We start from the raw sequence: 15,015 nt of genomic DNA on the forward strand, positions 1-15,015 counted from the left end.
ATATCAATAAAATATAATTCTCCCACATCAAGCTTAAATCCATTAGCGCTTATCGATCGAATGACAGAGCGCTTGCTCGGTTTAGCTCGCCCAACTAGGGCTTCCTTTTTCATTCCGTAAATAGCCGCAAGGTGAAAAGGTGGCACTTAATTAAATTTACTTAGAGGCTTATGGCCAGATAGAATTCATACTTGTTATTGGTGGTCTTGTTATTCTACTAGGTATTGTTGGAATGTTTCCATTTTTATTCCAGTTGGCCTGGAATCGCAAAATCTCTATCTTACTAGTAATGAACATTAAGAGACTAAATTAAACGAAACCTCGGGAGTTGTAAAGTAGGGTATCGACAGGGATAGAGAAGAAAATGTCGTTAGTACGTACAGACATGTAAAGCTCTGGCGAACGTTACATATGGTTGATATCCAGTGTGTTCAAGGCAAGTTCCATACAGCACAAATATAATCAATACTTACTAATCGTATAAGGCCAGAAAAACTATATCCTTTACAGAAATGCCAACACTGGAGCTCGACTATTGAAACGCCAGCGATGAAAACTGCACCAATACAAATTTTATAGCCAAAAGGCCCTCAGTAAATTCCCAGATAAACTATTTCATACATACGCAGTTATTTCCATATTAACCGAGGGAACAGATTTGTTATTGAGTTGCAATAAACAAAGCTGTCATCTCACCACAACAGTACCTATCGACTCCCTTGAAATGAGGAGGGGCAAATAATTCATGCATCATTCTAGCCTGAGTAGACTCGTAACGAATAAAATGTAAGTCGTGCGTCACAAGTAATGTTTTGACAACTTATTGCAAAGAAATCACATGCATATTTAAAAACAAGCAGGGAAACAAATATCTTATTGAATTCAAGGAATTAAAACGATTCAAACGAAAAAATTACACCTTAAATACGAATTGATCTTTTCTCATCGCCATTCCGCGAATAATACATTCAGATACAAGAAGCAGGATGCGGTAAGCAACGCCAGCGGCGAGGGCGAAAGGATATCCCCGCGGACCCGCACCGGTGACGTCCGCTGGGATTACAAACGGATGCTTAAAATATACATAGTTCTTTCTAAAGCTTCCACATTCTTCTATCGACAGCCTACTTGGAAACCGCACTTACCGATCAAATAAAAGCAAAGTCTACATTGACCTGCTACTAAATAACTCTATACTCACCTGCCACACTTTCCTTCATACACATACTACTTAACTTCCGTATCCAACAATCAAATAAATGAGTAATCTATAACGGCATGTTTCATTATGAAAAAGCCAAATAAATACCCGCCATTTTGATAAGCCTTGCCATTTGGCGTATGATGATTGCCATTAACACGGAAAATGGACAAACTATGATGGAAAAACTAAACGAAACGATCGAAATTAATTTAATTCGTTCAATCCAGAAAAAGGTAATAATAGGAATCGTATTCCATGCTTGCATCACTGATTTATTTGCCTTAAACCAGGGTTTATATTGTAATGGTACTTACTCAGCGCTTTAAATTTTCCTTGCGAACAAATCTTGAAAGCAATATTTTGTTTCAAATAACTTTTCTCAGTACTATACTTTTTGTCGGCCACGGTGGCGGCGGGGTTAAGTACTTGCCTGCCAGATCGAATGTCGCGGGTTCGAGTTCCGCCTTGGTAGATTGCCCCTACCCATGGAATGAACCCAGTGTGTGTAAATCGTCGTTTCATTTTATTTCCTCCGATGGAAAAGGCCTTAAATGAGCTGTTTTCGGGGCGATGAAAATAAATAAATATACCAATATCTCTTTTCCACTCTGAACATAAAATTTAAGAACATTCGACATTCCTCTGCTGATGACAAGAAAAATGAAACAAACCTATTTCGTCATTCAATTGCCAAATTGGTCAATAATGATGCCATTAATGTTGGTTTACAGAGCACCAATATCTTTATTCAAATATTTTTTTAACGTTTAAAGTTAATCTTACTAACTCTTTGAGTTAACAAAACGAATACGGAAGTAACAAAACGCAAGGTACAATCACAATAGTTCACTAATTGTAAGTCAATTTTTTGGGCAGTTCAGCTATAAAATATCAAGGATAAAAACCACAACATAAGTGATCCAAGGACACTTTTCTTTGATCATGCATATTCGGCAACTGAGCATCCAGTGACTCGTACAACAAATTAAAGGTTCAATACAGTGGCGTAACTATGGGGGGCAATGAGGACATAGATCCCCCACCCCCCAAAAGCCTCAGAGAAATAAAAAAAATAATTGAATACATTTTCCAGTTATGACACGTAATAAATGCATCTGCTTAAAGGAAATCTTTAGCGCCAAAATTATGTAAAATTTCATTTACAGGCATGTCGTTTCTCAAAAATTTGCCGTTACCCCATCCTCACCCCACCTCCCGTCGCTAATACTGGCCATCCAATCCCCCCCCCCCCCCTTCAAGGATTCCTTGTTACGCCACTGGTACAAAATTTGCATAAATTAAAAAATTTATCCATAATTAAGATGCTTACTTGGATAAATCATCATTCAACAAAGAAAACAGCTGATTATGGGTTAAACACTCTGTAAAAACTGAAAAATTAATCGCCAAGTCCCTTATAAAACATCGTTATTTTAATACTGCTTAAATACAGAATTATGCACTAAATTAATATACACTACAGTACGAGATTGCTACATAACACGATAATGGCAATTCCAAGAGTATATCTCCTCGGAAGGATGGGAAGACAGGAAAGGGTGTTCCGCAAAACCCTCCACGCTACCTTCGCCGAGAGAACACCTTAAATAATAATCTCCCATTTGTCATCTCCGCAATTTTATTGACCGACTCTCGCCACCCAGCTAAATATGCAGATGGCGATGTCTGTCTCCGCACGCATCTCAACTCTCTCTCTTTCTCTCCCTCTCCTCATTGCGCATGCGCAATAGGTCTGGTTCAAAAACCGGCGAGCCAAGTGGCGCAAGCAGAAGAGGGAGGAGAAGAGGGAGCGTGCGACCACGCCCCCCGGGGGCGACGTCGCACGGTGGTCCGGATCGCGAAAAAGTTAGATAAAAATCAGATTTTCGTTGGATGTCTTTAAAAATTGCTCCCTACAGGTTTTTTGGCAAGCTATTTTCATTTCTGCTGTTATTTTTACGAAAAAACTATTATTTTATGCGATATCGTGGAACTTAAACTTATCAACTGGCTAATTGTAGATAGATAAACGGTTATCATGATAAATTTATGTAAAAAAATGATAATTAGTTTCATAGAATGAGTTAATGATCTTTCAAATTAGTCAATAAACAAAGAAACGGCTAATAGTAGGATTTTTGGGTGCATTGACTTACGTTAAAGAGGTGCGATTTCCAGGTTTCGTGAGATTCTTCTCTATTGACTAAAAAGTAATTATTAAATAAGTGTCAAAATCGTATTTAAGTGACTCTTTTATTCTCATAAAATCATGGTTAATTCCTCATAAATTTACAATAATGTATTTTAGTTGTTGAGCATCAGATTCTTCTGAATCCCACCCATCCTCCTCTTCGCATTCACTCGAAGAATTTTGCGACTCTTGCAAGACCAAGAGATCACGTACCTCCTGCGGAAGATCTTTAAGACCCCGGCATTTGTTTAGTTCAGTTCCTAATGTGCTAATAAAAGGATCCGATGTTAGGATCAGTCTCCGGAAAATATCCTCATTAGTGTGAAGTCGAGATATTTTTCTCATGTTATGCTCTTGATATATTCTAATGTCTTTACTACGAGATTCCTGGGCTTTCTCCGACAGATCTTCAATAGGAAGAAGAGCCGACTTAATGGCATCTGCACCATGTATTAACACTCTGTGCACTGTGGGTGGCATGTAAAACCAACCATAATGTCTCACAATATTCTCCGCTGTATCCATACAGAACTTATTAAATTTTACTGGATAAATCAAAACTCCGCAAGACAAAGACATTAAAACTGTTGAGAATTGAAAGATTAACTCTTCCTCTACTCCTGAAAATTAATTAACTATGTCATTTCATCTGAAAAGTGCTGCATAAAGCAGTAATAAAAAGATGTTTTATTGCAACAATGAAAAGAAAGCAATCAAAAACATTGATCCTCACCAGTTATTTCAGCCGATAGGCGAGAATTTTTTAAGAAAGGCTGTGTTTCCATCACTGAATATACCATATTTTGGCTTCGGGACATCAACTAAAAGGCCCATTCTCTTTTTTAATTCGTAGGTACCGATTAAAAAATAATAATACTAGAACAATATCCCAGGGGACCCCATATCACCATTAGAATACAAGGAAAATACGAACCAGAGGTGCTTTGAAGGTTGCGAAATTCAACATCAAGGAAATCAACAATTTTGTCCAACCAAGTGCAATAAGGTGGTTTCCTATTATTTTTTTATTACCTAAATCGAAAGATTATTACTCCTGGAGTACGTATTTCACGCTTTAAGATTTTTAAATGACGATATCTATTTTTCGCGATTAAATGAAAAGTGACAAATTTCAAAAAGTAGGAAAGTCCGTGCGACGCATTTCTGGTTCCCCCTCCCGCCTTGTGAGATGACCCTGATCGAGGCTCTGAGCGCTGATAGGACGCAGGATGCTAGGGAGTCCAAATGCATGCTGCATGCTGGTGATTGATCACCCCCTGCCAAACACCCTAGAGGTGGCTCGCAGGGTATTGAGTAAATGTAGATGATGCTAGAGGGTAGCTGAGTACTTTGCTGGCTGGTAGCGCTTGGCTTAAAAAAGTTTATTAATACCTTATCAAACGAAGAAAACTTTCCGACCTTAGCCAGTTTTAATAGGTGATTATTAAGACATGTTTCCCTGAGCTCTGTGCCTCATGCATGCATTGGTAACCTCAGACGATGTATACCTCCTATCCTCTCGTGTAGAATCTAGGTCCCTGTGACGTCACGTGGAGTGGAATCGCATGGGCGCCAATCTGGCCTTTTTCAAATGAGGATAAAATTTGACCCTTGCCATTCGTCTAAACCGGTATTTCAAAAACCAAATAATTTGTGTATTATGAATACACTAATAGTGGGTAACGAATCGCAATCAATGCCTTTCGTTTTCTTTGATGCAGGAAACTACCCTATTCCTCTTCAAAAAAGAAGAGTTTGATCGCGAACTAGCTCGCCATCTTCTCTCGTAGGAATAAAAAAATTTCATGTTTAAAAAATTATTAACCCTTTAACAGCAGAGTTTTTTTTCGGAGTTTTATTTTGTTTTTCGGTTAAAAACTGCTTAATTACTGCCCAAGCATTCACATAAACACTTTGTTTTAAAATTCTGTTGAGTCGTTCTTGCTAGAGGGGGTGTGCCCATATGGGCACGCTAGCCGTTCCGGCCACCGGTCTGCATTCTGCCGAAAAATCTCTCGAACCATCATAGTTCTCATTTTTATTGCGCAATACGCCATATATTGTTGCATATACCTATAATACCTCTTTTATTTGGCAATTTGAAGTAATTTCAAATCATTATAATATATTTTTTCGGTTTAAAGATTTTTTTTTTGGCTGTCCAAAGAACTTAACAGTAAAAAACTCAGATTTGAAAACAGTTATTGAATAAAAAAACACGTTATCAATGAGTTTATTAACAAAATTATTCCTATATTGCTGGTAGAGTCTTTGAATGCTATAAATTGGATTTTCAATAGCCAAGTATGATAAAATTTCATTGACGGCGAAGACCTCTGCACTTAGCATATTCTGAGCGCGCGCAGGAAGAATATTCTTCATAAGAACATCGGCGTTGATGAAACGGGACAAATTGGTTATCGCTGCCACCATACCTTATGTCATCAGACTTTCTATGATTGGTTGCACTTGATCGGGAATGTTAAATACGACCGCCAGGTCTGGGAAAGGTACATCTTCGTTACAAAAATGCTCTTGCAATTACTTGTGCAATCTCTCGCCTAAAGGCTTACTGCGGTATATTTGAACCATTACTTTCCGTACAGATCCAGGCATTTACAATGACAGCATCAAGGAGATAGCTTCATGTGGACCATCACCATTTTTTCCTCTGATAACATTCCTGTACCTGTTGATATTTTGATCCGTGAGATCAGTTCCGCCCATCTAAATATTGTAGCTAGAGACCACTGCCGGCTGCCTAACTTGTACCATTTTTGAGGTAACGCTTGGGAATCTCGTCATCTTTGTGAGCAGGTGTACACATTGGCAAGGTGACGTGACTGTCACTACCAAATAGTCATTCTAGGTACCTAACAACAACAATATTCCCTTTTTTCTTCCGTGCGAAAGCATGGGAGCAGCGGGGCGGTTCAATGGTTGCTTGTTAACTTTCGTCTTGATTGTCTCCTTGCGACTTACAACCAGGGATTGGACTTAATTGGAAAAGTTGATAACGAGTTCAATGTGGCCGATGTGATCAAGGTTCAATCTCCTTTTTATTGTTTCAAAGTTTTATACGCGATACAAAGCGCGTCACCATGAGCTTCATCATTTTATTTATCAAGCATCCTTTCCCCTTCCACCATGCCCTAGATTTTAGGGTATGTATACGAGTGGTAGAAAATAGCCCTATCATTCTTCATACTAGGTAGTTGAGCAAAGTATAACGCAAGCACCATGAATAAAAGTGTTGAATAGTATAAAATGAATTTTTTGTGCTAAAAATTAATGGAAATATTACAAAAAAATACAGCAAAAAATACTGAAGTCGTTAAAATCGAGGGACATAAGAAAAAATGAATTATTGACAAAAACTTAGCGTTTTACATCGAAATTATTTGATAACAGACCCAATAACGACGTTTGTAGCGAAGGACACCCCCCAAAAAAGACACCCCCGGCTACCGGCTAGCGTGCCCATATGGGATCACTCAAAAATATATTCAAATTCCTTGTCTCATACGAAAGATATCACAATTCTGGCAAAAGAAACCGAAGTTGACAACATTCATTATGAGGATAAGATTAAATACTTAGCCGAGTATAAAAAATAAAAAGGAAAAAAATTGCATTTACTGAAGACACTTCGCTATATTTTCTCTTTTGCCTCCTCGAACAGAGTGAGTAAGAATATCTATCATTCCACAGTCAACTGCAGGTACAAATATTGGCCGTAAGCACACGAACCGAATAAATTAATACATTGTAATCATTCTTGGCGAAAACAGCATGCTCTATAAAGTTTGGGTCGGAATTTATACGAAATTCTTTAGACCACTGCAGCTGTGCCCATATGGGCACGCTAGCCGTTCAAGGGTTAAGCTCAAGTTTTGCCTCCTCATCTCCGTGTATTCTGAAACAACTCTCTAGATATGCATTCAAATTCCTTTTTCGAGAATCCATGGTTTTCTCATTTTTCTCCAGCATTTTTTTGTGCAGTTTACGCCGCGTAAATGCCCATGACATTGCGAGATGCCCATGCGAGATCACTGTAAATCACAATAACTGTAGCCAAAATAGTACTTCGCAATTAGTGATGGGTATGTGTTCACATCGACAGAAAAGTTGAAACTGAAGGGGACCAAAATGTTACGACCGGAATTTGGATGGGCTTTAAAAGAGGAGTAATATTTACCCATGGAAATTTGGGTATTCCCCTGGATAACCTGTTGGGGTAGGGTTGGAATCCGTAAAGAAAATGTGAAATGTTTGGATTTTGAGCGAAAATGCATACTAGCGGCATGCGGCTAGTGGCGGACCTGCAATAAAATCCGTCCAAAAGGAAGCGGGTGAAGGGTAAAGACCTCATCTATTAACACGTGCAGCTTCACTTGCAAGCCAGACAGTCCCTAGAAAAGCAATAAACTCAAGTTGGGTGGAGCGTCATGTGGCAAAATAGCAAAATGACAAAAGATGGCAAAATGTCCCGACTAAAGACCCCTTCCCACTTCCCTGAGGTCCCACACGTGTTCGGGTAACGGGTCTCTTGCCCCTCCGGATTGAAAGAAAGAGAAGGCGGTTGTGGGTTTCCCTGGTAGCAGTGCATGTAGCCTGTCGTATTTACTTCAAAATATGTATTACCAAATGCTATTGAAGTCGTTCTGAGAAGCGATCGACGAAAATATTTTATCTCCTCTCCCAGCGTCCCAACTTAACCTAATTCAAATTGTTCCGAAATTATTCTACTCGTCCACACACAGGTAAAGTTTGGAGGATTACAAAGTATAAAATAGGTTTTAAAAATTCTCAAATTCTTATTTTTGTGATTCTGACCCATGAAGCATTGGGAGACGCAATTTACCATGTGCCTACTCTGCGCTGATGCTAGCGTGTCGAAGCTCACGTCTACTGCGGCTAGGAACATAAATCGCTGTTATTCGCTGACTCGCACAGATTTGCAGCTGATTTCTTTACTAATATAATTATAATACTGTATTTTATTGTCACAGTTAGGCACGTATAATTGAAAATTAGACGCGCCGGAAGGAAAATGAGCCACAAAACATCCTTATAAAATACAATCAATAAAACCACCTAAAAATCACACTCAAGTAATTAGTTCAGGCTTATATTCGTCGGAGTGTGCGGTATTCATAATTAAAATAACTTTATTTCAGTCCATAAAAATTCCATAGAATCACCTAATACGGTTAAAAGGTGAAATGAATATGACGAATGCGGGTTTTTAGTTGATTATCACGTCCCTTTCATGCTCTTAGGATACATCTGCCACAAGTACAGGTCAGTGGGTCTAGAACAAATAGTCATTATATAAAGCATGCGGCCAGTTGACCATTTGAAATTGTTCTAAAAAAATTAAGTTTATCACCCATTTGATTAAAATGAAAAATTTCAAAATCAAAATCACTAAAATATTTAAAATTAAAGACATTTTCAACGAACTAATAACTACCTCCTCCGCCCACATAAAAGTTTCTGTGCTCTTTGCTTTCGTATTTAAATTTTCTTCCCGTTAGACCAATATACACCACACTACCATCATTGCAAAAAATACTTTGTACTCGCAATTTTTATCCTCATCCACATTCTGTGATTATAATAAATTTTTTTGGACAAAAACCAAGTAAATTTAATACGATATCCTAACGCCACGTCGATGGGAAAGCCATTTAGATGCTCGTAGTAATTTACGGTTTTCAAATGAAACCTCAAGAGCCACACAATCAGTCACTCCGCCTCCTAGACGACGAATATCTTTTCGATAGAAGGGTGGAATTTACATTCCCGCCTGGGCCCATGTACATCCGAAATTACCTCCCCAAGATTCCTCGGAAATTTTTGGACCAGCACAGTTCCCACTCCCCATGCGACGCAGTTCTTAATCATAATAATATACTTACTCTACGCCAGGATGTACGGTATAAGCACTAAAACTTTCAATAAGATAGCGCAAGAATTATGCGACCAATACGCCACGATAATGCAAACACGACCAGTTGAAGGGGAGGGAAACGTCTTCTAAACAAAATCCGGCTTGCTGATTAACACCACTCGAGGAAGTGGACCAGTTCTCGCTGTCAAAGGATATTTCATTTCTGAGGACGAATGTTCGCCCACGTGCTTAAGACACGAATGCACTCGCAGCTAATCTGGCGCCTATGAGCGCTCTGACAGCGCACTCTTTGGCCGGGCTCCAATATCTCTCCCGCAAGAAATGAGAAGACGGTGAACGCACGTGATCAGCAATTTAACCCTCCCTACCTACCTACCTGGGGTCTTTTTTGACCCCAGCTCATAGAAAAATGTGAATAACTTTTTAACTTTTACAGTTTAATTCATATTATTTTAGGAATGCTCCTATAAAACAAGTTTACATCAATTCCATTTTTCATTTTCAAAGCATTTGCATCAAGAATCCTTAAAAAAAAATAATTTCTGGCTTGGGGTCAATTCTGACCCCAGGTAGGGCATGTGGAACTAAAATCTCCCCGATCGTGATTCAACACCTGGAGGTGAATTATCATCGTCTTTCATAAATAATTGAACAAATGTTTGCTTTTTTGATGACTCTGTCATGTAAGGAATAAATATTAGCATTTTAATCATAAAATGAGTAACATATTGAATGTTAAAATTATTAGAAGGGAAGAACATCGTAGAGGATCGCCATGGATTTTTTGGATGTATTTCCTTCGCATGTGATACCGAATTTGATATAATGGTAATATACACCGTCGTATTGAAAAAGCTTTATTACCACTTAGGGAAATGAATAGAGGATTAGCTAACCAAAAGCAAAATCTATTCCATACCAGCAGTGTCAAATGATTGAACTTGGAGACTAACTCATAAGCAGTCAATCATGTTCACCTCACCCCATCTCATAAAAACAGCTGAATAATACCAAGTGATTGCTAGCAAACTACGTTTTCAGCTTGCTCTGCAGCTTCCAACCCAAATATTATCAGCGCAGAGCTAATTCTTCGCCATCAGGGTGTTTTCTTTGTAATCAGCAAGGCCTAGTCAATGTTTTCTCCGGGCGTCGTAATATTCGTCCACTGAAATAAGCTCAGCTGATACAGAGAGATAACTTGTGGTCGCTCCTCTGATGATTGTAGAAGCCCTCATTGCTCTGCAACTTTGAATCTAACTGTTATCTTCGCAGAGCTGATTCTTCATCAACAGTGTGCTTTCTTTGTAACCAGCAATCTCTCTCAATTGTTCTCTCCACTCGTATCTTGACTTACTTACAATTAGTAGTAGTATTCGGCCTCTGATATGAGCTCGGCATATACAGTGAGAATCGTCACTTGTGGTCACGCCTCCGTTGACTGCAGAAGTCATAGCTAACCTTTGTATCCGGCTCAAGAGTATCTCCCACATTCGAATTATTAGCGGACCGGTAAGTGTTTCTTTGTAAACCATAGTACTACCTACCAACTACTTCAGTACTAATTTTATTTCCTTTACGGGAAATTGTTCTGATTCATATATTTACTAGGTTATATGAAGTTTTTGAAGCCTCTCGTAGTTCCACTTTCCTTTTTTTTCAGCTCCCGTGAGGAAATAATCACAATATTTTTGTGAGGGTTTTGAAGAAATCGATGTGTTTTAAATATTGCATCTAGTGGATTTAAGAGCAAAGCAAAAAAAATCACTTTGTCAACGGCATATGCATTTGTTGAATGGTTAGTGTTGTTTTATTTGCCAAGTGCGATGTAATTGCAACTCCTACTTATTAGGGTGTATTATTATGCATATCTCCTCTTGTCCAATGTAGGATTAGGTTATACAGGAATAATTCCTAATTATGGCAGCCTATAGAGTCAAATTTGCTCCTGGATACAGCGAGAACGAAGCTCTTACCGATTTATTTGGCTCAGATGAAGAAGACATTCCAAATGAGAGTGATGGAAGTGAAGCAGAGGAAGACAACATGGAGGTGGAAATAGAAGACCAAGAGGAGGATGAGGAAATACAAGATGAATATGTCAAAGACGATTCACGGTTCATGGTGAGTAAAGATGAAAAAATAAAATGGGATACTGTGGAGCCAAAGACGCCTGGAAAAATACTCTCCAGGAATATTATCAGGCAGGACGCAGGTTTCCCAGGACATATTCAGTGTGTGGAAAAATCTGAATTTTTTCGATGCTTTATAACTGATTTAATGGTTAAAAATATTTGTCAATACACTAATCAACGGGCAAACCAAATCAAGGATAGGAAAAGCTTACGCAAATGGAAGAACCTCGATTCCATTGAGTTTTTAGCTTTTCTTGGCCTGTGTATCACATACGGTGTTCAGAAAGGGCGAGGAAAACCTTTGAACGAATTTTGGTCAGATGAATTTGGATTTCCAATTTTTAAAGCAACTATGTCAAGAAGTCGCTTTGAAAATATTCTAAGCTGTTTAAGATTTGATAATAAAGAAACTCGGGAAGCACGCAAAAGGGAAACAAAAAACAAGGCAGAAGCTGTGTCAGAAATGATGAACTTATTTTCTAGTGCATGTAAAAGTTCATTCATTCCGGGTCCGAATATCACTGTTGATGAACATTTATGTACTTTTAGAGGAAGGTGTGCTTTTAAAGTATATATTCCCTCGAAACCAGGAAAATACGGCATTAAAATTTGGATGGCTGTGGATTGCGAAAATATGTACATTGTAAATTTGCAAATCTACGCAGGTAAACATGGAGATATGCGTGAAATACAGCAAGGGAAGCGGGTAGTAATGGATCTGGTGAGTCACTTGAGTGGGTCTGGTGGAAACATCACCACAGATAATTTTTTTACAAGTTTTGATCTTGGCCAAGATTTATTAAAATTATCCCTAACACTCGTGGGTACAATGCGAAAAAATCGCAGGGAATTGCCACCAATAATGCTCCCATCAAAAAACAGGGAGATTAATTCCTCAAATTCTGCATTTTCCCATAACACACTTTTGACTTCTTATGTCCCCAGCAAAGGAAAATCAGTGGTATTATTGTCTACTCAACATAAGGCATTTGAAATATGTTCCTCTGAAAAGAAAAAACCAGAAGTAATTCTCTATTACAACTCAACAAAATTTGGTGTGGATACTGTGGATCAAATGGCTCGACAGTATTCTGTAAAAAGAGGGACTAGACGATGGCCATTGACTATCTTCTTTGATATCGTGGACCTTGCAGGTATAAATGCATATCAAATGTATTTGAGAAAATACCCCTCTTTCCGCGGAAAAAATTCTAGGCGGCGGTTCCTTTTAGAATTAGCAAAAGAATTGATAACGCCTGAAATTCATCGTCGAATAGGAAAAACCGGTTGCCAAACAAAAAGAATTCAGACTGCCATAAAAAATGCTGGGATTGGCAACATTCTGCCAGAAAATGAAATCGAAATTATGTCCAAAAATAAGCGTGGTAGATGTTGCATATGCCCACGTAAGAGTGACAAAAAAACCAATACTCATTGTAATATTTGCAATAGATATGTGTGTAGTAATCATGTTCAAAAGAGAAGCATCTGTATGCAATGTGACAGTAATGGTAGTGGAGATGAAGATTCAGATTAAAATTTGCCACAAATATTTTGAGTCATCAGAATTTGTTAAAATATTTTATTTTTATTACAATTTCTTTGTAAATTGTAATAACAAAGTTTTAAAATTACAGTGCAAATGTTAACTTTTAAAAATATGCATTCAGATAATCAAACTATGTACTTAAATATGTAGTTCTATTGTGTCCTCATTCAATTCTAAAAATTGTAATATTTTTAATTTTTTGTAAATTATCCAATGTATATATTGGAGTGGGATTTTTCTGTTAATTGACCTGTTATGTGTTCAAATAAAATACTCATTAATATAAGTCATTGGAGTATTATTTTTCATTAAAAAAAATAATATCCACGATGGGGTCAAAAAAGACCCCAAGTAGGTAGGACGTAATTTTTTTAGTAACAGGTGGCGAGGGTTAAAGCGAGGCGTCTCGAGGAGCGCCCAACTAACTTCACGGTCACCTACCCAAAGGGAGCCACTGCCCCACATTCACCCGACAAATGAAAACTTTTCCAAAACCCTCTTGTTTGACGGTTAATTATTTTCTCGATGAAATATGCAGGCTTCTCCCCATGCCAGGAGAGTTTCTCCTACGCCTTCCGAAGTGCCATATCAAAACAGCGAGCATTTTGGAGAATATTTGACGATGCATTCAGCATTGGCGGCCTCGGATCCAACCAACTTATTTCCTAGCCTTTTCCGCAGAACGAGGGTTCGAGCCCCAAGAGGGAAACATTTTTATACTTTGGGTATAGGCATTCATTGGCAAGGCTCAAATATACTGTTTTCGGGTGCAGGTAGACATTGAAAATTAATTAAGGGAAAAAGTTTCAATTACGTCGATATAGAGATAAGAAAAGAAAATTTAGCACACAAAAAAATTGCTTTTTTTCGAAATATAACAAACAGAACATTAGCAACCGGAGCACGTCAAACCAATAGTTTCATCCTCTATAATTGTACTCGCGAGGGATAGGTGCTAATAACGAGATGCAATTAAATATATTTTCAAATCGTATTACATATTTGCTATTTGGTCGGTCTGAGAAGGACGCTAATTTGACAGTCACACCTTTATCATAAGGTAGATCCGCATAGATTCATACTTCTACATTTTCCGTGGTAACGAAGGTCCAAAGACAATCAGTACTGCAACATTTAGTACAAGCATTTAAGAATAAACAGAGGCCTTAAAATTCTATTGCCAATCATTGATAAAATATGTCAATTTATTCTATTAAAAACAGTCATTGAAACAAAAAAATAACAAAAGTTTTAAGTCACTATTTGTTTCTATAAATTGCCAGACCAATTTCGTGAAATGAGTTGATTGTAATAGCGTCTATTGCGGCACTATGAATAGGCAATTACAGTTTAGTGAACGCATTCACGTGTTATGCATATGTTCCTTTTTTAGATCATTCCAACCAAATTCCGCCAAGCCTTGGACAAAATTGACTCTTATGGTTAACAATATCAAGAAAATTTGGAAAAGCGTCTTAATTTCATTATAAAATGAAAAATACATAGATGAATAGATTACAATCAACTATTTTCCTAAAAGCTTTTAATAGATTTTCTTTTTTCTCTTATCTTAACCTTTTTTAATTAATAATAAAAAATTCCTGTAGTATAGGTCATATATCATTAAATCATAAAAACAACAAATAGATATTTTTTGACCATTGACCAAAGTTATGAAGAAATCAGTAAGAAATAAAGAGCAAAACTTGTCCTCATCTTAATGCTATTATGAGATAAGACACAAAAATCCGTGAATGAATGATCATGCGAGTAAGTCAGGGTCACCGACATAAAAAAGTGAACTTGATGACGACGCCTATGATCTTCCCGTAGAGTAAATGATATTTTCAAGTCGATTGGAATACTCGACGAAGCCAAAGTCTCCAAAGCCGTCCCTGCAAAGGAGTATGTACAGCCAAGCGCGTTATTGGATTAGGAGGGAGTTTTTCCATTCACCCCTTCAATTCAAGAGCGAATGTAATGGAGGAGAAAGCGACCCGAACGAAGCTCGTTTCGGAACAC

The 15,015-nt window shown here is 37.8% G+C and overlaps 1 protein-coding gene across 1 annotated transcript; it reads left to right on the forward strand.

Moving 5' to 3' along the window:
* Nucleotides 1-9,694: 9,694 nt before the first annotated feature.
* Nucleotides 9,695-13,052, forward strand: LOC124162315 (piggyBac transposable element-derived protein 4-like). The gene is made up of 2 exons (XM_046538807.1): nt 9,695-11,107; nt 11,200-13,052. The coding sequence occupies exon 2, from the start codon at nt 11,230-11,232 to the stop codon at nt 12,979-12,981; it is 1,752 nt and encodes a 583-aa protein (XP_046394763.1). The 5' UTR covers nt 9,695-11,107; nt 11,200-11,229; the 3' UTR covers nt 12,982-13,052.
* Nucleotides 13,053-15,015: the final 1,963 nt, after the last annotated feature.

Source organism: Ischnura elegans, chromosome 7, assembly GCF_921293095.1.
Source record: "Ischnura elegans chromosome 7, ioIscEleg1.1, whole genome shotgun sequence".
Classification (NCBI taxonomy): domain Eukaryota; kingdom Metazoa; phylum Arthropoda; class Insecta; order Odonata; family Coenagrionidae; genus Ischnura; species Ischnura elegans.